The sequence below is a fragment of the Trematomus bernacchii genome, unplaced genomic scaffold (genome assembly GCF_902827165.1).
Source record: "Trematomus bernacchii unplaced genomic scaffold, fTreBer1.1, whole genome shotgun sequence".
In the NCBI taxonomy this organism is placed as follows: domain Eukaryota; kingdom Metazoa; phylum Chordata; class Actinopteri; order Perciformes; family Nototheniidae; genus Trematomus; species Trematomus bernacchii.
The window spans coordinates 21360-45507 of NW_022987686.1; the positions used below are offsets into that span (position 1 = coordinate 21360).

The window sequence follows — 24148 nt, forward strand, 5'->3', positions numbered from 1 at the left end:
GACCATCTCACAACATAAGAAAGGTTTTAAAGAAAGCTTTGACCCTCGTATCAACCACACAGTACACCAAAAACCAGGCTGCATTTGCTGACAGATTTTTTTTTAAAGTCCTTGTAGGTGCTGCACACCAGCAAAATGTCAACACACTGGCCCGCTGACCTGTTTCCTAATGGTCAAGCATGTGTACTGTGAGTGAGCAGTGTGTACACCTTCCTGCCTCACTGACCAGGTACACTTAGAGTGATAACCAAACCTTTCCAATGTTGTTCAGATTTAGTGGCACAAGCATGAAAGCTGCCTTTCAGTGTAGTCTTTTGAGGAGATTCAGGTGACCTTGTTTTGCTTAGCCGAGCACAACACTTGCTCTCTCAGTTTTTCGGAGATTATTAGTTATGTAACTGCTGCCGTTTGTTCAGCGCTCACTATCACGAGTGAACAGTTGTTCAGGAAGCACCAGGGTCTCTCAGGTGAATCTGAGGTTTCCTATGAAATCTCAGATGCTGATGAAGCTAAATGTGTCGGACATGAACTGGAGGACTCGGGTTCAAGGCCCCTCGCCCTGCCAGCTGGAGAAGCCTTGAGCGAAATGCAAAACCCATCAGTAACAGCTGTAATCTATATCTAGTGGTGATACAGAAAGTGGACAGCAAGTTAGATGTAATCCCAGGGGGGGAGGTACACTGAAGTACACTTAATTTAAGTAAGTACTTATATGGCGACGTGATTAACATACTAAAAGTGTGCTATTTTCAATGTACTTAGTATACTCAAATATTGTATATCATAAATGCTATTGGAGATATTCTTCATGCATTCAAGTTGTGCTATTTAGAGACACTATTAAGATGCAGTCAAATAAACTTAAGTAATCACTTTTTTTGCTTATTTGTACTTTAATAATGTACATTTTTACTCTAAGTACACCTTAATCCCCTTTTAGATAACTATTTATACTGATTAATAACTGTTTAGCTGAACATGTTGTACTTAAATATATTTAAGTGCAATTAAGTAGTGACTCAAGATAGTAAAGTAGAAGTACTTTCTCATACCATAGGCATATAAAAAACAACCTATACTATCAGAATGGGTTGGGGTAATAGTGTTTGTACATATGGATGGAAACGCATCAGCAGTCTCTCATCATAGTGACTTGCTGGGCTAAAAATAGACCCTGGACTGTGCTGCATCTTGAATATTAAGTGTGAATGAATGAGAAAACCTCTGTGCCTATGTGTGAGTGAATAAAACGAAAGACGAAGTGGTTGAGAGAACCAGAAAGAGAGAGAAAGGCAGATGCAACCTAGGCTGCCATGTTTGGGGATTTCTGTCAGTGGAAGATGTACAGTGGAGCAGCAGCAGCGGGAGGAACAGCTGATGTTTGGGGAGGGAGATGGGAGGTGTTATGTTCTTGATCGAGAGGCAGAAAGACGAAAAACAAGCCCTGCGTTTGGAGTAAGTGACGGTTTGGGGGGGTGGTGGAGGGGGTGTGGCTGTGAAAGAGGGCGGCGCTACTGTACTATATGAAGGACCCCATGTATATTTACTCGAATACAAACTCTCCTGTCCTAACCAAACACAGGTCGGATGTGTATGAGGCCGCTTTTGTGAAGCGATGTATTTTCAGCTCACACCTGGAACAAGGAAGCACTGAGAGTTTTTTTTTATTGACATCTTTTTTTTTTGTTGCTCCTGCTGTTTCAGAAACAAAGGAGTTATTTCCTTGTATGACTTTTAAGGGATGTCATTGGAATATGTGCTTTTGGCTCAATAATCGGAATATTTAGTTTGGGAGCTGTAGTGCAACCTATGACACCGGCAGGCAGGAAACTATATTTACCACTACATTTATTGAACTTTTTTTCTAGATTTGCACACCTTTTTGTCACAAGTTGCTGACAGCGCAATAACTTTCCTCATCAGATAAGTGCGGCACGTCCTACGTGGTTTTACGCACACACGATACGCTTGAGCTCCAGGCGAGACAAGCTTAACGTGGTGTGTGCTGCATAAAACGATTAAAACATAACTCAAATAATAAACCTCCAGCCATCAAAATGACGGACGGTGCCAGACAGAGGAGCAGCACGTCGGGCTCTGCAAAGGATGCTGCCGCTGAGGAGTCGGGAGGTGGAGTGGCGCTCAAGAAGGAAATCGGGCTTGTGAGCGCCTGCGGAATCATCGTTGGTAAGTGATCAGTCCTCCAATTCTGCCATATGGTGCTAACAGTTGTCTAACTCACCCCAAAGCTTCAATCTCCCCTCCCATGTTGCCTTTGCAGTTCATTTGTGCGTCTTGGAAAGTATAACAAGTATATTTGATGGTGAGGGATGTAAAGAGACAGATGGAGAAAACGCAAATATGGAGGAGTGGGTGCTGCCACCTGTGTTTCAGTGTGATTGTGATCAGGGGTGTAAAAGCTGCCCTGGGATCAGATTCCACAATTAGTTGATGAACCTGTGGGTGTTTCTAGATAAGGATGTTATATCCTGACAACGAGAAAGTGATATTACCTGCTGCAGTTGTGCAACGTTTACACAGTTGGTTAAAGTGTAGCTTGTAACTCTCCTGCACACATTGAGATATGAATGATCTCCCAAATTGGATGCACAAACAACCCAAAAGGACACACTCTTCTTTCTTTGCAACGCTTCAAAAAATTCAGCCACCCCTCCACCCCCTTCAGTGTTTAATCAGTCATCATTAGATGTCATCATTTCTTTGTAGCCTGGCCAGTGATGGTGATGTCGTCACCCTCACTCAGCTCTGATGCTGCATGGAGGATTAGGAACATTCAGAGCAATTTGTAGGCTCACTTGACTGATCTGGAAACAGTGTGATGGCAGGCTGGAAACAGTGGACCGTCATAAATTGGCTTGTAGCACCAGAGATATAAATCTTAAAAAGACATTCCAACTATTGTTATATAAATTAAGCTCATGTCATAGATGGTACTCAGTTGTTTTATTTCTTATGTAGCTCTGGAGGGGGTTCTTTGAAATCTGAGAAATTAGCCCTGGTGGTATCATTAGAGTACATTTGATTTGCATTGTGGGAAATGTAGTAGCCAGGGTTTTTCAGTCTCTTGCAAGCCTCTCAGTTTTGTAGAATTACGATTTCTTAATCACAAGCGCTAAATCGGTTACCCTATTAATACATTCATTGTTTCAGTTCGACTTTGTACCGGGGCTGAAGGAATTACACCGATTTTGTTTTACAATACGGACTTGTGCAATGCCTAAATTGCAGGAGGACAATATTTGTTTACTCCAGATTTAAGAAAAACATCTTTGTTTGATCAAATCTTCCAAAACAACACCACTTGATCAATAATCCAACATCTTATCCAATGAGATCTTGGGGGTAAAGGACACACATGCAGTAGCAGGGCTGAACAGAGGGAGTTGAATAGAGGACAATTCAATACAGACGACAAACAAGCAGAAATAACACGACATCAGGAGACAGATGGGTCGATACAGGCGCATGCAGGGGGATATAATATGGCACAGGTTATCCAGGTGAGTGGTCTTCGGATGACCTTGGCAGGGTGAAGAAAAGGGTGGGGATGACTCATTCGATCGTGCGTTTCCAGGGTAACGGGATGAAAGAAGGGAGAGTGAGAGTGTCTGCACATGGGAAGTCCCGAGAGAAAGACAAGACAGGAGCTGGGGAAAAGGGACGATGAGGGAGAGATGAAGAGCAACCTTGGCATTAATGGGCTAATTCATGAGAAGGCTTTGTACTTTGTAACTTACTGCCTAAATCCTTGAGGTTTTACACTTGAGGCCTCATTTCAACTCTGCTTTAAGTAGCTGCGTTTACGTTCAGCTTAACCAACTCAATTTACACTTTCACACCTTTCTAGGATCTGAGATAGTTGCAAGAATATAATGAGAACCAACATTCCTCTTTGTTGCCCCACACTTGATCGTATCTTTGCAACAACACATAGATAATATAATTGATCAAGCATTTGACTCTCCATTCATCAGCCGCCGATTAAGAAACAGGTTGACAGCGACTCGTGCCACCTTAGAGCCTTTCTTTACAGCCGAGCAGAGTCCATACTGTGCATCTATGGTGCAGTCACCAGATTTGTCGTCCTTGAGTGAGTCACTCATTCATGCCCCCCCGTCATGTGGGAGAGAGTCCAGGTCAGGAGACTCGTCTGATCCTCTGGTTGTGAACATGCCCCACTGGGTTTCCATGAAAAGGGCCCGAGCACACGAGAACATCAAACGGTTTTTATGGCCTATTGTACAGTACAGGCACTTATCACTCACACACATAAATCCAGCACGTGCAAGGCGGGGAATTGGGATAAGAAGTGAACTTTTGGCCACTTGGAGAAAAAAATGCCCCACCCTGATAATGCTGTTTTATTAGCTCGCCTGGCTTAGCCGTGTCTGAGCTCCAGTCCATGCCCTCTCATTAAATTACTCCACAAATTGACTTTTATTAATCATTGAGCTATACATGTAGCTTTTATGTTTTACATCCGCAATCAGAAGTCTTGATGACACTCCTCTTTCTCGTAAATTCCTTCCTTGTTGTAAATTGCTTTAGTGTAATGACACACACACATGCACATGCACACGGTTCCTGCGGAGTCTGTGAGTGTGTGGCTGAAGGCCAAGCAGCAGGTTGCCCCAGCTTGGTGGCTGTTTGAACAAGGATTTAACGGCGGGTGGAAACGCAAGAACTAATCATAGAGGGCTTTCTGAAGTCTGATCAGGGTTTTATCATAATGCAGCACAAACACTCTCATGCTTGTTGAAAGGGTTAGCGTTACGTGGTGACACGGGTATGAGCGGCTGAAAGATGATGCAAAATGTATATCCTATAGCGTGCCTCCATTTTTGCTACATCCTTACATTTTTAGACTAAATTGTGAATGTGATTGGCAGATGAAATGATAATGTAAATACCTTTTTAAGTTGACCAGGTAGTAACGAAAAACAGCAAATATGCAATATACGAGATAATGGATAGGATTTGAGATAGCCCAAGAGCTGTATAAGACTTTGAAGTATACATTGTGTGAAGTCTGAAGAGGAGCCTTAGCCTGTTTCCATCAGGAGGCATGAAACAAAGTCAGAGAAGAACAGAAATGTGCTCACAGAGCATGTCTGAGACCAGGCCCCTTCCTTTGTGAAAACACGATCCGATAACAATGGAGGATATCAAAATATCCTGTGCTAAAAGAGGCTGAATACATTTGTAAAAAGACCCAGAAATAAGATACGCGAGGGTAGTTGTGATGCACGCTGCCATGAGAGATTTGAACTTTCAGACTTTTTATTCTCTGCTTCTTAAACAGATACAAACAAGGCCTGAATTCAAGTCAAAAAGAGTTTGTTTTTTCGGTTCCCTGTTTGGAGTCAGAAGGATGTCAAAACGAGCACAAGAACAGGAAAGCTGAGGATATTCCACACAGTCAGCATGTCTCTCACGCCTAATGATGCACATGACACAAACACACAATGCAAGCGTGCACATTTGCTTGCCCGTAATAAAAGCAAACCTTTACATAAAAGTCCAAATATTGACTCATTTCAACCAGAGGCAGCAATTGACCTTTATTAGCCTCTGCAAACGTTATGTTGCAGAAGTCTAGCAGGGAGTTTGCCACTGAGGAAAGTGCTGAGTCAATGCATAGCTGCTTTGTTTCAGGTCAAAGGTCATGCACTGAAGCCATTAACATGTCAACATCAGGAGTGTGTGATGCTTTGCTGGCCGTCTCTTTTACCTATTACCTGCAGCTGGAGTTACATAAGTGAGCCAGACACTGATGCATATGGATTCTTTAAACCCATAGCATGCCGTCATGCTTCTGACATATGTGCACATTTTTCTTTAGATTAAACCGATCTGGGAAATGTAAGTCTTCTCCCTTAGGGGATTGATGCTGCTATTCCATTTCAATGTGTTTGTCTGCAGTTAACAAGGTTTTTTTTTCTGTAGATTTAATACCTTTATGATTTTAGAATCCTGAAGATGCAATGGAATCCAGATGTGCATGTCTAATAGCTCAAACCCCAAAGATTTCTCCAGAGAATAGAGAATTTGAAGAGTATAATACTCATAACGGCAGCAAATCATCCAATTGAGAAGCAATCATTAGTATAAAAATGTCATATTAAAAGATGTTAATCACCACTTTTATGTTGTCACACCTGCCTGCATATATAGCTGCAAGTTATATATTCTAGTTTATTGGAAGTTGTAGTAAGATAAAATGCAATCTCTGCACTTTTTTTTACTCTGCATTGTCATTCATATCTTTGACTTTTGTACTCCACTGTAAAAGGCCACTTATCCTATCATCCGGTTACGATTCCAAACCTTCCACCTTTAACCCTGATGCTTTTTTTGATTAGCTGTCGGTTTATAGCGCCGTGAACCCAGTGATTGGAGGCTCGCTAACTTCGTCTTCGTTGTAGCCTAATCGAACATTTGGGAGTGCATGGCGATCATTTTTCATGTTGGACCAGAACCCAAACTCTCTGTCCCTCCATCTCTCAGCTCTGGTGTAAAATGCCTGGTGCTCTGATGCTCATTGGATCTGTCAGGGCATTATTCCCCCCCCCCCTTTCATCCCTCCTTCCTCTTTGCACTCTTTCGCCCCACCCTGTCTTGCTCCATCTACTAATAACTCTGTCAGCAGATTACAAGTTTGCCTGATAGCCCAGCTGCTTTATCACTTTTCAAACAATTGATTAACATGTTGTAACTGTTGTTTATTTGGTAGATTAAAAAACAAGTTTATGGTTGTATGCAGTGACTATTTAATTGTGGTTAACAGTCAGCTGAGTGATTTCCTGGAAGTTTGTTGTCTCAGGCAGGTTGCCAGGTTTGATGCCATCTGTCTGCTGAGGTCACAAAAACACATTAAAGAGCGCAATTTTCTTCGAGTTATGCCAGCTGTTTTCTCCTGTTTCTAGTTTTATGCTAAGCTAGGCTCCGTGTTCTTACTCAATACCTAGACATGAGAGCAGATCTCATTGAAATCTACCGGAGTGAGTCTTGCAAGAGACACGTTTCTTTAATGATGGTCAACTTTAGCAAAGAAGATGCGGAAATGTTTTAATTTGTATTCGCCAAAGTGGGTGAAGCACCAAAATACTACATCCTACACTTCCCATAATGCTACTGCATAGCATGTTTTTAACTCATGAATGCCATCCTTTTTCAAACCCCACTTACGTTTGTAATCCAGGCTGTGAAGCAATAACATGACATAGTTGTACTTTCCATGCCAACTAGACTGACTTTAATCGTGAAATGTCCCTTTAAATTCATACAAAAGAACCTGCTTTAAACACTACAGCTTCTCACAACCCATCTGACAACAACCTGTTTTATAATCTGCTCCGCTGTAACCTGACACCCCTCCTCTCTCCCTTCCACCAGGTAACATTATCGGCTCAGGTATCTTCGTCAGTCCGAAGGGAGTGATGGAGAACGCCAGCTCGGTGGGCATGGCTCTCATCGTCTGGATCGTCACGGGGGTCATCACGGCCATCGGGGCGCTGTGCTACGCCGAGCTGGGCGTCACCATCCCCAAATCTGGAGGAGACTACTCCTACGTCAAGGACATCTTCGGAGGGCTGGCAGGGTGAGACATTCAGTCATGGACTTACTTGGAAAGAGTGTGTGTTTTCTTATGGCATTTTAAGGTGGGATATGAGTCAGTGAGGGGATACATCGAAGCAGCTGACATCTAACAGTAGTAAGCAGAGTTGTGATAATAGGTTAGATATACAGGAAACAGTGTGTGGGTGTTTTTTATATAACATTTAGAGATTTCAATCTGGTGGTTTGTCTCCACCTGAACAGCACGTGCCATTAGCAATACACAGACGCTGTTTTCATAATAATTAACTGTTCATTTCAGGCATCATTTTTAGTAACGATGGAAGTTTTTGTGGTCAAACTTCTTATTTTTAAGGAAAAAGCTTTTTTCTGATTCTCAGTTCACGGAGGTTTGATAAACCCCCGGGTCAAAACTGCTGTCTAATAAGAATATGAGCCACTTTTTTTAAAAGAAGCAGCCTCTCTTAAAGTTAATTTGACATGGATTTAGGTGAGCATACCAACATGTCTAGATTCTTCTCCTTATCCTGGTGGATAAGCCCGCTCATTCAGGTCAGACATCTTGATCCAAAGAGGGGGGTCTTATTGCTTTTTAAACCTGGAGCAAATACTGACTCGGATGTTTGTACAGTAGATGCTCAGACAGCCAAAATGACTCAGACAGTTACTTATGTCCGCTGGGTATTTATATCAACTGGTTTTCCCATACATCTCTTCCATTGATCCATAAATACTTAGCTTATAGTTAACTCTTAGGAACCACGCTAGGTTGATTTCCAAGAAAAACAATACTGTTTGTTCGCGTAGTTTCACACACTGTGCCTTTGCCCAGACTGTAAACACAGATTAGACCATTGTTTTGTTTTTTTCAACTATCACAAGGATACATATTATCGGGGTATTTTGGGAGAGGAATTCAACCAGACAAAACAGCCAATCATTGTTTTCGTCCCTTTGTACAGTAGCTATCAATACACGCCGGCTAGGATAAATAAACCGTGTTCAAGCGGTGTTTGTTTTCTGTTGTCTTTCTCCTTTCATCCCTATGTGTTCAATTTGGGCCTGGGGGGGGAAGTAGGTATGTGCGCTGTATAGGTCAGTAACGGTAAAGGAAATAGCTACGTCACTTTGTCGCTGCTGGGCGATGGCGATTTCCAAGAAAAAGGAAAGACCTCGTAAAGTTGTAAACTCAAACATGACTTGAATGGACAACGTTTCATGTACAAAGCCCTTTGTTGTGTCGGACATTATGTGCCGTATATGGACTAATATACAGATGGAAGGGACTCATTAGGGTTAGACCGGGTTTGTGATAAAGGGCTATATAAAGATAAATCAATGTGGCTCATGCCTCTAAATCCTCTATTTGTTCCAAATCTGAAGGACTATTATAGAATTTAGAAAAAGTTTAGTCATGGTTGTTAAGTATTTTATAATAACATAGTATAATACATTTATGTAGTGAAGTAAAAAGTACAATAACTCCCCTGGGAAGTGTACTAAAATAGGCAAAAAATGTAGGTTAAAGTAAAAGAAAGTATGTTTAATGTTACTTTTTCCCGCTTTTGCCTTAAACAAGGTGTCCACCTGCGTTAAATATACATATTTTACATTAAACACACACGCATTCCAGTGACACATAAGCCTGTTAACTCAGTCAGGTGTAATGATCCCTCTATAAGCTTTCAGGGAATTTGGTGGAAAAACCACTCGTCTGGTTTCTCCTGCTGAACTCAGCTAAACCCTCATGATCTCCCACATCTCATCTCACCCCCCCACTACACCCCGTATTTGTGAAGCTCCAACGGCCAATCTGTGTCACTATTGACACGGCTTGCATCAGTTTGTGACTCATCCTGTCAGTTTCTAACACAGCGAACACACACTGACTAACATCAGTCATCACTTCACTTTAACTAGGCACACAGCTGACATTTTCTCAGAGGTGTTAACTGCTGTAGGTCTAAACGAAATGACATTATTGACATTAAACTTAATTATTAGGGGAAATCACATCACACCTGATAACTTAGTATGGTATGAGCCATTAAGTTTCCATATCAGAATGACATTAAGAGCATGGGTTTTCCCCTTTGATTTGTCATGAGAATTCAATATATCTGTCGACAAATGGCAAAAAATACGCCTCATGATTTCCTATAGTCCAAGGTGACATTTGAAATAGCTTAATTCTCTGAAAAACCTAAAAATATTTCATTTGAAATGACAAAAGAAATCATAACAATTCCCCTAAGGCTGGAACCGGTTTTATGCGTTATAACTAAAATGATCAATTGATTATTAAAAATGTTTAGTGATTTCTCAGCTGTAGATCCATAAATCATTGTTTCGGCACTAAATCTCAGCATATTGTTGATCCTGTTATAAAACATACAAATTGAAAAGCGTTAATTCAAAGCCATACAACAGTGTGTTTGGCTAATACTATGAGAGGTCAAGCAAATAAAGTCGACCCAAAACAAAGTGCTTTGAATGGGAGTCAGTAAATGGAAGGATGTATACGTGCCATGTGCCTTTGTGATGTGTTTCCTCCTCTTTACCCCCCCTGCTGTTCCTCCCATGCTCAGGGATGCAAACTTATCAGGTATGAAAAAGGTGACAAGGATCCGAGCCCCCCGACCCCACGGAATATCGGCTTTAAAATGAGGAATAACAGAGGATTTTAGCAGTCAGAACAACTAAAGCAGCAGTTAATAATAACAGAAACGCCAAAGAGTCACATCTAATAGAAATATATTTAAGCATTTATTTTAATTGTGTAGCAGTCAGTTTATAATTTTGGCAGGACTGTTGAGCATTTTGAAAATGTATTTTCATGCCTCTGTGCAAGGCTGTCTTTCTATCTTTATAGCCAGTGGTGTAAAGTAACTATGGCGCATTTCCATTGCAGTTTTACAATTTTGCAATTGCAATGGAAAATTACAATTTTGAGATACTTATACTTTATTTAAGTATTTCAATGTTTTGCTACTTTGTTCTTCTTCTCCTCTACAGTTCAGAGGTAAATGGTGTACTTTTCCTCCACTACATGTATTTAATACCTTTAGTTACTTTACAGATGTGGATGAATGATGTGAAATATAATCAAGTGTTAAATCAGACTTTAGTTCCACCTGGAGTAAATTCACAAGCTACCCTGCAGTATACAAAGTCATTCAAACTAGCTGCACCTTTACCAGCTTTGAGAACACTTTCATGATCAATCATTATAAAACATATCATATCTATTATTCTGAAATGGACCAATCTGCACAATGACTACTTTTACTGTCGCTACTTTAACTATATTTTGATGATGATACTTTTCTACTTTTACTTGAGTAACATTTTGAATGCAGGACTTTTACTGTAACAGAGTATTCCTACACTCTGGTACTTCAACTTTTACTCAAGAACAAGATCTGAGTACTTCTACTTTTACTCAAGTACAAGATACTTATACCACCTCCGTTTATAGGCTATGAAAGAAACTATTTGAAAACGAAGGCTAAAGCTAACGTTAGCAGATAGTGACAATGTATGCTAGTTAGCTAGCTCAACGATTCATTAAATAATCTTGCGACAGAAACACTTTTCAGTGCACATCACGCTCTGCCGCTCAGGTCAGGGAGCTCTGCTCTGAACACCCCGTTCTAACCAGCGGTCCAGTCTGTGCCACAGTTCTACCGCACAGTTAATATTAACGAACGCACCGTAGGTAATGTAGCTGCTGAAGCTAGACCCTCATCCCGGAGCAGCAGAGCCTTATTATACATCCATGAGCAGAGCTGACAGGCAGGAAGACTTGTGCTCCCGCTTCATTATAATATATAAAAAAAGAACACCATGCGTGTCATGATGGCACATAACAGCTCGCGGCCGCAGATTACTCCGGGTCCCAGACCCCCCCCATACCCCAAAAATATTTTTATTGCAGATCTACATGAATCACACAAACGACCTATTTTGGAATCAAAACGGCAAATTTCGCCGAAAGGTGACAAGTTTGCATCCCTGCATGCTTCTGTGTTTGTAACCTTGTGTAACTCCTTTTTCTCTCAGGTTCCTGCGCCTCTGGATCGCCGTGCTGGTGATCTACCCGACCAATCAGGCCGTGATCGCGCTGACGTTCTCCAATTACGTCCTGCAGCCTCTCTTCCCCACCTGCTTCCCGCCGGAGAGCGGCCTGCGTCTGCTGGCTGCCGTCTGCCTCTGTGAGTCATACAGATGTTTACACACAAACACGTGCAGAGGTTGATGCCGAACTATGCTAGATAAGAACATAACAATTCAGGCTCTGTCATAAACGGTACAAGTGTGACCAGTTGTGAGTGTCAGGCATGAGTCATTATCATAATAGGAATATTTATCACAGGGATTTAGAGCAATGTTATACCAAAATGTAAGCCAAACGTCCAAATAATTTGCTATATTTCTTGTTTTCCTGTATGGCAACACTCTATCATATCTGTCTCTGGTGGATTCATGAGAGCATGAAAGGAATAGTTTGCTTTCTCATGGAGAATAAGATCAGAACATTTAACAGGACAGCGACAAAATATCCATGTGTTGCAAACATTTCAACCAACAAGGGTGGGATGGTCCTTGGATTGTTTCATTGAAATGGTTTCGACTTGTTTCCAAGAGGGAAAACAATACATAATAGTAACAGTTTACAGTTTTTGTGTAGCAGAATCAGGGGCGGACTGGCCATCTGTAGAATCTGGAGAACCACAGAACGGCCGGTCGTCAAGGGCCGTTGACGGCCGGCCGGCCCTATACATTTTTTTTATTTTTAAAGTCATCATTTAAGTTGCGCTTACGGCCGACAGAGGGCGACAGCGGCCGCTAATGCAGTTGTGGTTCTTATCTGTCAAATAATCACACACGAAGAAGAAAAAAGACCGGCCACACGAAGGCCCTCGCGCGGAGGGTCCGCCACATTAAGTGCTGTTCCAAACCAACGAGTGTGGAGCGGTGTGGAGGGGGAGTGGGTTATCAAGCCCTCAAACAGTCTGCAGCGGTGCTGACTGGAGACCGGTCTCTACCTGACCGGAGTCACGCTGTGTGTGTCCGTCAGGTAACACGCTGTTTACAAACAGTTCCAGCAAACATCCACTGATAAACTCGCAGGTAATGCATATAAATGATGCATATAAATGTCGCAAATTGACAGACCTTTTTGGCAGCAGCAGCTTAGAACAAATGCAAGATGATGAAGAGAATGATGAGGGCGCGAGTTCAGATATACAGCCAGCCTCCTGCGTTCATGATGAGGGACAGAGTTGAGCTGGTGGAAGAACCAGCTCAACTGGCACATACAAGTGCAGGGCAAGAGGTGGGTGAGAATTATCCCTTGAACTCAGTGGCGTTTTCTCCTGGAGGCCAAGGGAAGCCTTGCCCCTGTTTTTTTGGATTGTAGTTATAATGTTAATAAATAAATAAAAACACTTCGTTTAGTTTCGGTAAATATTCTGCCGGCCCATCTCTCCCCCATTCTCATTGAGTATTTTACAAAGAGTGAAACAGCGCCCCTCTAGATGTTATGGTGAAACAGTAGATTGCACTCTGTTGCGAGAGGAGGCTAGCCGAAATTGGCTTCCCTTGGTGAAAAGAAATTGAGGGATTGACCAATCAGATGAGGCTCACGTCATGCCTCACAATCCAATCAAATCACACCAACTTTAGTTTGTACTGTAACTGTCATCACCGCCCTTAAAAAGTAGCAAGCAACTGAAGCAAGTGCAATTATGGAGGGTGGAGATTTGGATTATTTCATAATAAATAATTTTACTAAACTTCCGCTACTACAGCAGCAACTAAAAATGAAATCTGATGACAGGCCAATGCCCAAACTGGAGCTGTGTACAGAGAGGAAAAAAGGAGCGAATCGGACGTAAAACTTTAAATAATAAACAGCGGATTTCTAACATTTGACATTTCATGTGGCCGGACTGGGTCAGTTTCCAGGGCTGAATTTTAGTCCCAGTCCGCCCCTGAGCAGAATATATATATATTTGTCACTGACAAACTTTCCTTTGTTTTCTGCCAAAATACCTGTTAATAACTACAACAGCATTATTAGATTTGTTATGGTTAAATATATTGGTGTCTTATGAACCTCATTTCTAGCAGTTTACACTTTGACTCTCACATATAAGAAAAATATTACAAATTGAATTCTCTCCCTTTTAAAAATATCACGCCGAAGCAGCTATTGGCTCAACATACAGTATATTCGGTTTTGATTATATAAGAGAGTGCAAGTAGCCTCAAGAAATATAAAAAAAGACTGAACGTTCTGTTTTGAGTGTGCATGTCGAGACAGGCTGACATGTTGAAAAACTGCCAAGGGATCCAAGATTGCACTTTAGCTTTCTGACACAGTTACAAGACAGGTAAACACTTTGAAACAGGTTGCTGGACGAATGTAATAGTAGCTCATGCTTGTAGGATTCAGTTTCATCCTCATAGCTGTTTATCATTTGCAAGTTATTCAAAGCAGCAGATGGCTGAATGTTCCTGTTTATGTCCCAGTGTATTCCCTGAAGCTCTTCTGTCATTCAGAGGTCATCTAATACAGGATAGCATAGCCGCTAGAGACGTGTTAGCACTAGAGACGTGTTAGCGATAATGGGTAAACGTGTTGCTGCTGACATCACACTGGTCCATTCAAATCCCTCGGTTCACACACACCGGCCACATACTGCAGGCAGGCTTCAGATAGAGAGACAGACAGCTCTGGACTCTGGAGAAGAGTGTGTGTATTGTACATGTAGGTGTGTGTTTGTGCATTGCTGTGAACTTTGCGGAGGATTACAAAACAACACTGTTCTCTTCTCACCTGTCGAATAACTCACTACATATTTGCAGAGGGAAAACAAACAGTTCCTTTGTTTTATTTTTGTACATTTTCCCCACAAAATATGACTGAGTTAAAATACAAACGCGCTGTTGCATGCAGGTGGTCGGGGTCAGAGATCTTCCGTAAAAAGACGTGTTTTTTCTCCCTCATACTGATCTCCAAAGGGTTTTGTTTTAACCACGACGTTGGAAAGGCTGCCTTGTGACATGCTGTTCTCTGGCAGATGGGCTCAGTTGGCCGCCCTGTTTGGCTCCACTAAGTGGAAATCTCACTTTCCAAAGGCATGCACAACAACACATTCATTTGTACGCAGCGAGCCAAGAGATCCACTACTTAATGATCTACGCCAGAGAAAGAATGGTGTTAGTCGGTCAGAAGGGTACCTCAAAAACATTGCAATAGATTTCATGCGTCATGTTGAGTGCAAATGTAGCAAATTTGGTCAAATTAAGATGAAATTAGCTGGAAGATATTAGAGTTTTGTACAGAAAATCTGTTTAAAAGATCTTGATACCTAAAATCATTCATAAATATTGTCGCTCTTTAGCAGGATAGGTTGATAAAACCTGTTATTTTGCACATGCATTTGCACCTGACTTTCTTCCAGTTTCCTTAAAACCTTCTGGCATGCTTCTGAGAATTTCGGCTTACCTACAGACAAACATTCTAACGATGGTAATAACACGTTTTAAATCCATCTGAAGGCTTTCTTTGTTAGGTTTAGAACTGTTGACCTCTTTTTACCTGTCTTTGTTTGTCCCAGTTACATAACCGACTGAAGCCAAACAAACTTAGTTCTGACATGAACCGCTAGCAGTTATAACTCTGGTTTGTTTTCAGCTGGTAGAAAGAAGTCCATTTGACAGGTGTTGTCAGGCAGTTTTCAGTAAAAATATGTTTTCACCCTGTTTTGACGTTGTTGTTCAGGAGTAAAAGTGGGTAACTTAGAGGTTAGTTGTTTTCCTCAACTCTGATCTCATTGTTGTTGTTGTTGTTGTTGCTTGACATTTCTGCGATTTCCTAAATCCGACCCCTGGCAGATTTTTATATAATAGAGTGCAGGATATAACCTTACATAATTACCCACCAATCCAGTCCAGATTTAGGGACCGAACCAGATGCCGCCGGTCACTGGCAGCCGCTTCAATGTGAAAGGTGTACCATTTCAAAAACAGGCGGGGGGGGGGGGGGGGATTCTTCCTGGGGTCCGTCTGCAGAGTGCGAGGTCATAACTGTCATGTTTTCCAGCAAGCTCGTGGTAAACTCAGCAAGTTTCCATCCACACATTTTGTATACTCAGCTTACGAACAGCTGAGCGCCCCCCCTCGTCTCGCCGAATGTGTCCTCAGGTGTTTACTCGCAGCCTGTCAGTAGGCAGAAAGGATTAGGAGGCGACACATGGTTCCTAAAACCACTCTGTGTGTTTTCAGGGATGGATCAGTTGTATTTTGTTTACTATGTCTGTGTGTATAGGTTAGACAAATCATAAGCCGGTGTGTTCAAAATGTCAAATTTCCTTTTTTTTGGGGGGGGGGGGGGTTGTAAAAGCAGCACGCTCCGCGGCTCATTTGTAGTAACGCTGCAGGATGTTGAACTTACAACTTTCCCCTTCACCCTCTCCAAAAGCCCCAGTAACTAACCACAAACCACAAGAATACATCTCTTCATGCTTCATACAGACCCATGCATGTCTGATCGTCTGCATCTGCTTTTGTTTCCTGCAGTGGCAGCTCTGCTCAGACTCATTTAATTTGATCAACTTAATCCCTAAGAGTCAAACAGGCCTATTATTTAATGGCACCCTATTGGCCTGAACCCACTGGCCTCTTGTGCCCAGCAGTACATGTTCAATCCAATGTCTCTGTCTGTCATTTGAAGTGAGTTTAATGGCTTTTCCAAATATGTTTGGTGCTTTTTTTTGACATAAAACATTAAAAAGAATAACCATGAAGGACTAAACAATCATAAAAAACGTATTAATGTATCATTATAAGATGCATTATTATTTTAGAGGTGGAAAAAAACATGTATCTCAATGTCAAATACCTGCTGTACTTCAAAAGAGAGAAGACATTAGGTGTACTGTAAGAGATAACGGGTGAAGTTCAATGCCATGATGCAGGGTCAAAGGTCGTTGCAGTGCAATGTTAAGACACGTGCCACATGTGCAGCTTTTGATCTTTACACACTCCCTGTCCTGTTATCAGCTCACTTTCTCTCAAGAAAACCGCACGGTTATTGACCTGAATTTAACTGTCTTGCGGGTTTATAAGTGACAAAAAAGCGTTTTTATTCCCTTGGGAAAGAGAACTACTAATACAACAATGAAGTTCCTTTACGAGATCAATTACAAATACACATAAACCTTTATCTATGACTTAACTTCACATAATCATTTCCCAACCTTTTGTCAGTGCCGACTCGTCAATATGAGTCAGCCAAATAGGCACCAAATTTGTGGAGTGGAAATGTATATAAAATAATGCCTAAAACGTGCTGAATCTAACAAACGGGGCATGTAAATGTACAGAATATAATGCATAAATATCAGACATTTGGGGATTATGCCAACTTTAAAGCTATTTTAAGAGGGAAATAACAGGAAAACTGGATTTTAAGTGGTAAAATAATCACTGACTTTACTGTGTTTTCTCCAGTGCTGCTGACCTGGGTGAACTGCTCCAGTGTGAGGTGGGCCACCAGAGTTCAGGACATCTTCACCGCCGGCAAGCTGCTGGCCCTCGCCCTCATCATCGTCATGGGCTTCGTGCAGATCTGCAAGGGTAAGTCATTTCTATCATTTGTCTGGTGTCCCTCCTGTAAAAGTCACACTTGCAGTCAGCGAGGGCCCCTTCAGTCACTGGGGACAGTATAGACTCCCCGTGGATCTGCAGAGTTCAGGGAGTTTCTGGGGCCCCTTTTGGTTTATGCTCACATTGCTTATATCCGCTCGCCTGTGTGGGTTTGCTGTCACAACAATGCTGAGGGACAGTTATTACAGGGGCCACAGAAAGTAGGCCCCATGAAACAACAGAACGGGGGTTTCCGTGCGAGTGTTTGAAGTTAAAAGAACAGAGTTCAGTGGCTTCACGAGGGACGGTATGTGAGAGTAGACATACTTTAACGCTCTATGAAAACATGCGTTAAGAAGGGATTTCAGGGAAAAATGTAATGACAAAGGAGAATGGAGGAAGAAAGCCACTTCACAGGGAATGAGCACAATGTCTTTTGCAACTTGTTTTGCACACACTGATGGAATTAGGTGATGGTTTTCAGCTGGGTTACCTCACAGCAAGCATAGAAATTAAGTGGAAGCTGATTTATTTACCCTAAAAGCAAAGAATCAGACCTCCTTGGGTTTGATAGGCTCATAGAAACAGACTAATCAAACTAATCTCATCTTCTCCACCCGTAGGAGAGTACTACTGGTTGGAGCCAGCCAATGCCTTCGAGCCTTTCCAGGAGTATGATGTGGGCTTGATAGCGTTAGCGTTCCTACAAGGTTCCTTCGCCTACGGAGGGTGGAACTTCCTGAACTACGTCACAGAGGAGCTGGTGGACCCCTATGTGTAAGACACTTCATTACGCTTCTCATATATTTCAATATTTCTGTGGCAGGAAAACCACCTTCCCACCGTACAGAGCTCCACGCAGCTATTCCCTTTTAAGCAGATGCAAAATTAGCTTCCCAGTTGAATCCCTTTTCCTTAAGCTCTTTGAAATTGATTTAACTTAGCATGGGATACATTCTCCACATCATCCCCAGTGCTATTGCTAGAAACATTTCAAGTCCAATTGAATGGTTTATTTCTTCATTTCCTCTGTCTTCTCATCAATCCCATGTTTTTTTTAATAACCTTGGCATCCATTAATACACCTGCCCTAAGGTAACATGTTTAATTTCCTGCTTCAAATCCCCCCCATGTAACTGCTTCTCTTTACCTTTCCACCCATTCTGTCTTCCAAACCTGACTGTTTCTATCGTCTCCAGGAACCTTCCCCGTGCCATCTTCATCTCCATCCCCCTTGTGACCTTCGTCTACGTCTTCGCCAACATCGCCTACGTCACGGCCATGAGCCCCGCGGAGCTGCTCGCCTCAAACGCTGTCGCAGTGGTGAGTATCTCGAAGCATGATGTAGTAAAGGTGGTCCTGTAACTTCCTTCAGACGCCTATGGAGGAGAATGACGCCCTCTAGTGAGATACATGTGTTGGTTGATACCCATTCATTGGGTTATAGTGAGGAAATAGGAGTCTAACCATCGTCTTTGTGTCTTCTTCTTACCCCCTTCCTTTCATCCAACCTCCAACCCGTCCATCCTAGACGTTCGGTGAGAAGCTGCTGGGAGTCATGTCGTGGATCATGCCCATCTCTGTGGCTCTCTCCACCTTTGGAGGAGTCAACGGTTCCCTCTTCACCTCATCAAGGTGAGTTAGTCCCATTACAACTTTCAATGTATTGGTCATACTATGTCAGCTACTCCACAAGAACAATTTTAAGATAAAGAAGAAGTTATAGGCTCCGAATTGAACTCCCTAGGCTTCCTTATGTTTAATTTTCATTATGTAACATGTGCATGTAGTGTCAGACTTAAATACTGTACATGAATGAAAGGAATTTTCTTCTCACAGATTGTTCTTCGCTGGAGCCAGAGAGGGCCAGCTCCCCAGGCTGCTGGCCATGATTCATGTGAAACGCTGCACTCCCATCCCTGCTTTGCTCTTCACTGTGAGTACCTTCCTCAACAACACACTGCTTTGTATATTATCTTCTTCACATGAACACTGAAGCTGCGTACAACATCCTGTTTTCTGACCCTCCTCTCCTTCTCCTTCTTCTTCTTCTTCTTCCTCAGTGCCTGTCCACCCTGCTTATGCTGTGCACCAGTGACATGTACACCCTCATCAATTATGTGGGCTTCATCAACTACCTCTTCTACGGAGTCACAGTTGCCGGGCAGATCGTCCTGCGATATACTCAGCCCGACCTGCACCGACCAATCAAGGTGTGTAAATGTTATGGTTTTGCCACATTTAAGCTTTGTCTGTAAACTATACAAATGACAGAAATAATAAAATGATGGTCTCTGCCTAAGTGTAACGCGTTATTTCTGTGTTCTCTCTTCCAGATCAGCCTAATCTGGCCGGTTATTTACCTCATCTTCTGGGCCTTCTTGCTCATCTTCTCCCTTTACTCCGAACCCGTCGTGTGTGGCATCGGCCTGGCCATCATGCTGACTGGCGTCCCCGTCTATTTCCTGGGAATCTACTGGGACAAAAAGCCACAGTGCTTTAACAACTTTGTTGGTGAGTTAGCTTATCACAGGCTGGTTGTTGTTTTTTTACTATTCATGGTGAAATGTGTTTTATTATTCTAGACAAAAATTCATTATATCTAATTGGGCAAGACTACAGAATTGGTCAACATTTTGGAACATTTGAGAGACTTAGATTAGCATAAGGACTGGAAGCTTGGGGAAACAGCTAGCATGGCTGTGTCCATAATTCAAAAGATATGCCTGCAACCACCTCTAAAGCCCATACCAGTACTCTAACAGAAATGTATAACGACACATTTGGGTTAAGGAGCCAGTTATTTGGTGAAGCAATTCTTGTTACTAAGCATATTTTTAAACTAGCCAGGCTAGCTGTTTCTGGTCTCTAAGCTAAGCTAAGCTAATTGCCTCCTAGTTCTCCTCTCATACTGAATTGGCAGAAATATTGTATTTTTTTATAATATTATTCTAGAACTTTTCTTCATACATTACTGCACCTGTCCTAAAAACTAAGGGGAACCGTGCCTTTGAGGCGGTGGCCCCAAGGTCTTGGAATAAACTCCCCCAGACACTAAGAGCCTCTGTCTCAGTAGAGATTTTTAAGGGGCAGCTAAAGACTCTCCTTTTCCGACAGGCCTTTGGGGCGCCGGAGGAGGTGCGTTTGTAGCTGTTTTTCATTGGTGTTTTATCTTGTGTTTTACATGCTGTGTTTTATGCCTTTTATTCTACATGTTATGCTTGTACTATGAATTGTGTACTGTATACTGTAAAGCACTTTGTACATTCGTGTTGAGAAGGGTGCTATATAAATAAAGTTTTACTTACTTACTTACTTACTAAATCTCTTTGTCACTGTCTTTTTCCAGATAAGATGACGTACTTGGGCCAGAAGTTCTGCGTAGTTGTTTACCCTGCCATGGGTAAAAGCATTGGTATCGGAGAGGAAGGAGAGGAAATGAAGGAAGCCAGGTCTCCTCTGTCCAAGGAGGACGGAGACAACCACAAATCAGCGGACTGCTAAAGTCTTTATCTCCCACCTGCCCCGAATAAACAGACATTTGCAGACGCAAACGTGGGTGTGCGCATACACACAGCAGACCACATGTAGTGGATTTACTGATCAACACTTTGTCTTTCATATTTGGTTTTCTATCAATCAATAATGTTGTGCCAAATATCACATGACGTATTTAGAGTCATTTGACCTCAAACGTTTCTGTCCGCGGGTCCTTCAAAAGTGCAATAAAGAAAGGTTAGCACCTTACCACTCCTCAGTATGCTTAAACACACATTTTTTCATTTTCATCATCATCATCATCCCGCTTCTCTTCCTTCACACACTCCCGGCACACTCCTACTGTAAGAGCATCATGTATTTTTATTTTTATCAAAAGACTCTTACTCCACTGTGATGGCTACGAAAACACATTTTCTTTGGGTTTTTGTTGCCACATTGTAAATGTTGCTCTGTCATCCATTGAACACACCAAAGCTGTATTTTTAATTGTCAAAGCAGAAAATCAGATCAAGTCATTTCATGTTGTGAAGTACACTAAGTGCAGTGTTTAGTTTTTAAAAGTGACTTTGATTCCGAATTGTTTCCCTCTCTTCTTTTGTAATTGTGATAATTGTTTATATCAGATGTTAGTTTTAATATGTTAATTTTGTTGATATTCTTTTTTTTTTCTATTCAACACCATCTACTTTGCGCCTTTTTTTTTTACTCTTGTGGAGGTGTACACCTGAAAGCTGATGTGTGATCTGTACATTGTATTGGTTAATGGTGCACAGGTTTTGTTAATTGCCTTAATTAGAAAATAGACATAACATTACAGCTCTTTTTTGACTGATGTGTAGAGATGGTTGATTCCCATACCTTTGGGTCGTTTTTCATGTTTAGGGAAGAAAGAAATAAGTGGAATTATGTACGGACACTACACTGACAATGAACCCGTTAAAACTGTGCAAGGAAAAAGAAGACTAGAAAGAATAAATAGGCAAGACATGAAAGTGTTCACCGACACATTTGAGTTGTTAATGTGAAATCCCTACACCGACACATGTGAATGCCTGCGTGAATAACAGTTTTAAAGAGGCATTGATTGTCTTACGGAAGAAGTATTTTTGTAGCTTGCCACTTAGCTGCGTTTAAATCATTTTTATTTAGCGTGTCTTATCAGAGCTTTACATTAAAAAAACATATTTTTTAATTCATATTCTCTAGGAGAGATGTTAGTGCAATATTAGTATAGGCAGCACCAGCAGAGACTTAACGCACCCCTGATTGAACCCATTTTGTGCTGTCTGGTTATTATGTATCCTACTTATGCTGTATATTATAGTACCAACACACCTAAACACATTGTGTACTCAGACTTTCTGTAATCTGTTAGTGTCTCAGGGCGTCCCCCACTGCCTTCTGCTTTAAATTCACTGCCTAAAACCTCCAGACCATGACAACTTAACAGACCTAAGTGAATAAAATCCAGTCTGTTAGTGCTAAATATGTGTACTGGTGCGTTTAGATATTTATTTACTCAGGAGTCTTAACCTTAAAACCAAATCCCCCCCCAAAATAATATAAATAATCATGTCAGAAAAGATGTATCAAGAACGTGTCGTTAAAGTTAGGCCAGTATTGTGTAGGTTTCTTTTATTGAACTGTGAGGAGAACAGGATGTCTCTACAAGTACAATGATTGTGTTTGTGCCTGTAGCGTTATTGTGTATTTACAGTATGCACGGATGTCATGACAGTCTGTATATTGTCTCTTAGTAAATAAAAACCACTGACTACGTTTTGAATTTGTATTTCAGGGCCTTATTCTAGTTAAAAGCTCTCTGTCTGTATCCTAATTCCGTTTTTTTAATCATTTCTTACAATGTGATTCAATTATTATTACCTCTTTTTTATCATACAACACAAACTTTCTCAACAAGATCCTTTCTTTACATAAATGAGGCCTGGAAAAGTTTCCTCAGATATCAAATGCTGTGACTTAATGTGACACAGCAATGTCATCTGTGCATAAATAGAGCTCCACCTGCTTTTTTACTGCTTAAAATCTATTTTCTCTTTTGACTAACTTTTGTATGCTCAAGGTTCACTTAAAAGCTGCAACCTCCACTTCTTGCTGTAATTCAGAGCAAACTGGCCTTCAATATGGTGGAAATATGAAGTTTTCTATGTTATAACGACTCACGTATACACAGGGATGCAAACTCATCAGGTATGAAAAAGGTGACAAGGATCCGAGCCCCCCGACCCCACGGAATATCGGCTTTAAAATGAGGAATAACAGAGGATTTTAGCAGTCAGAACAACTAAAGCAGCAGTTAATAATAACAGAAACGCCAAAGAGTCACATCTAATAGAAATATATTTAAGCATTTATTTTAATTGTGTAGCAGTCAGTTTATAATTTTGGCAGGACTGTTGAGCATTTTGAAAATGTATTTTCATGCCTCTGTGCAAGGCTGTCTTTCTATCTTTATAGCCAGTGGTGTAAAGTAACCAAGTTCATAAACTCAACAAGTACTATACTTGGGTACAATTTTGAGATACTTGTACTTTATTTAAGTATTTCAATGTTTTGCTACTTTGTTCTTCTTCTCCTCTACAGTTCAGAGGTAAATGGTGTACTTTTACTCTACTACATGTATTTAATACCTTTAGTTACTTTACAGATGTGGATGAATGATGTGAAATATAATCAAGTGTTAAATCAGACTTTAGTTCCACCTGGAGTAAATTCACAAGATACCCTGCAGTATACAAAGTCATTCAAACTAGCTGCACCTTTACCAGCTTTGAGAACACTTTCACGATCAATCATTATAAAACATATCATATCTATTATTCTGAAATGGACCAATCTGCACAATGACTACTTTTACTGTCGCTACTTTAACTATATTTTGATGATGATACTTTTCTACTTTTACTTGAGTAACATTTTGAATGCAGGACTTTTACTGTAACGGAGTATTCCTACACTCTGGTACTTCTACTTTTACTCAAGAACAAGATCTGAGTACTTCTACTGAATTGGGAGTGAGACGGCGGTGGCAACACTGGACTGTGACTGGACGAGAGATGGCAGAGGGAAGTGACGAGGCAGGAAGCGAGTTAGGAGATATGGACGTAACAGGCGCAGGCGGGAGTTGTGAAAATGGAAAATGGGATATAGTGAGGAGAAATAAACGTAAAAAGGGAGGAAATACTAATTCGGATGAGAGCAATAGTGAGGGTGAAAGGAGAGAAAGAGTGGTCGGAAATAGGCAACAGGAGTTCATGGTGGTTGTGAAACTTGCGCAAGAGGGAGCTTCGTTTGGCGTGTGGAACCCAATACGGTTAACTAAATCCATTAGTAAAGAAATCGGGGAGGTGATGAGTGCTAAAGTATTGAG

The 24148-nt window shown here is 41.4% G+C and overlaps 1 protein-coding gene across 1 annotated transcript; it reads left to right on the plus strand.

Annotated features, from left to right (window-relative positions):
- Positions 1-1535: 1535 nt before the first annotated feature.
- Positions 1536-22543, plus strand: slc7a8a (solute carrier family 7 member 8a). The gene is made up of 11 exons (XM_034136883.1): positions 1536-2187; positions 7417-7621; positions 11662-11813; positions 17122-17247; positions 17880-18033; positions 18456-18579; positions 18788-18891; positions 19096-19192; positions 19320-19469; positions 19593-19770; positions 20606-22543. The coding sequence occupies exons 1-11, from the start codon at positions 2058-2060 to the stop codon at positions 20758-20760; spliced, it is 1575 nt and encodes a 524-aa protein (XP_033992774.1). The 5' UTR covers positions 1536-2057; the 3' UTR covers positions 20761-22543.
- The last annotated feature ends 1605 nt before the right edge of the window (positions 22544-24148 follow it).

Bases quoted from the DNA above. Each gene is read 5' to 3' on its own strand.
- slc7a8a (XM_034136883.1), top strand. From the start codon at position 2,058: ATGACGGACGGTGCCAGACAGAGGAGCAGCACGTCGGGCTCTGCAAAG. The intron at 18,034-18,455 runs GTAAGACACTTC...TATCGTCTCCAG, and splicing joins GAGCTGGTGGACCCCTATGT to GAACCTTCCCCGTGCCATCT. The intron at 18,892-19,095 runs GTGAGTTAGTCC...TTCTTCTCACAG, and splicing joins TCCCTCTTCACCTCATCAAG to ATTGTTCTTCGCTGGAGCCA.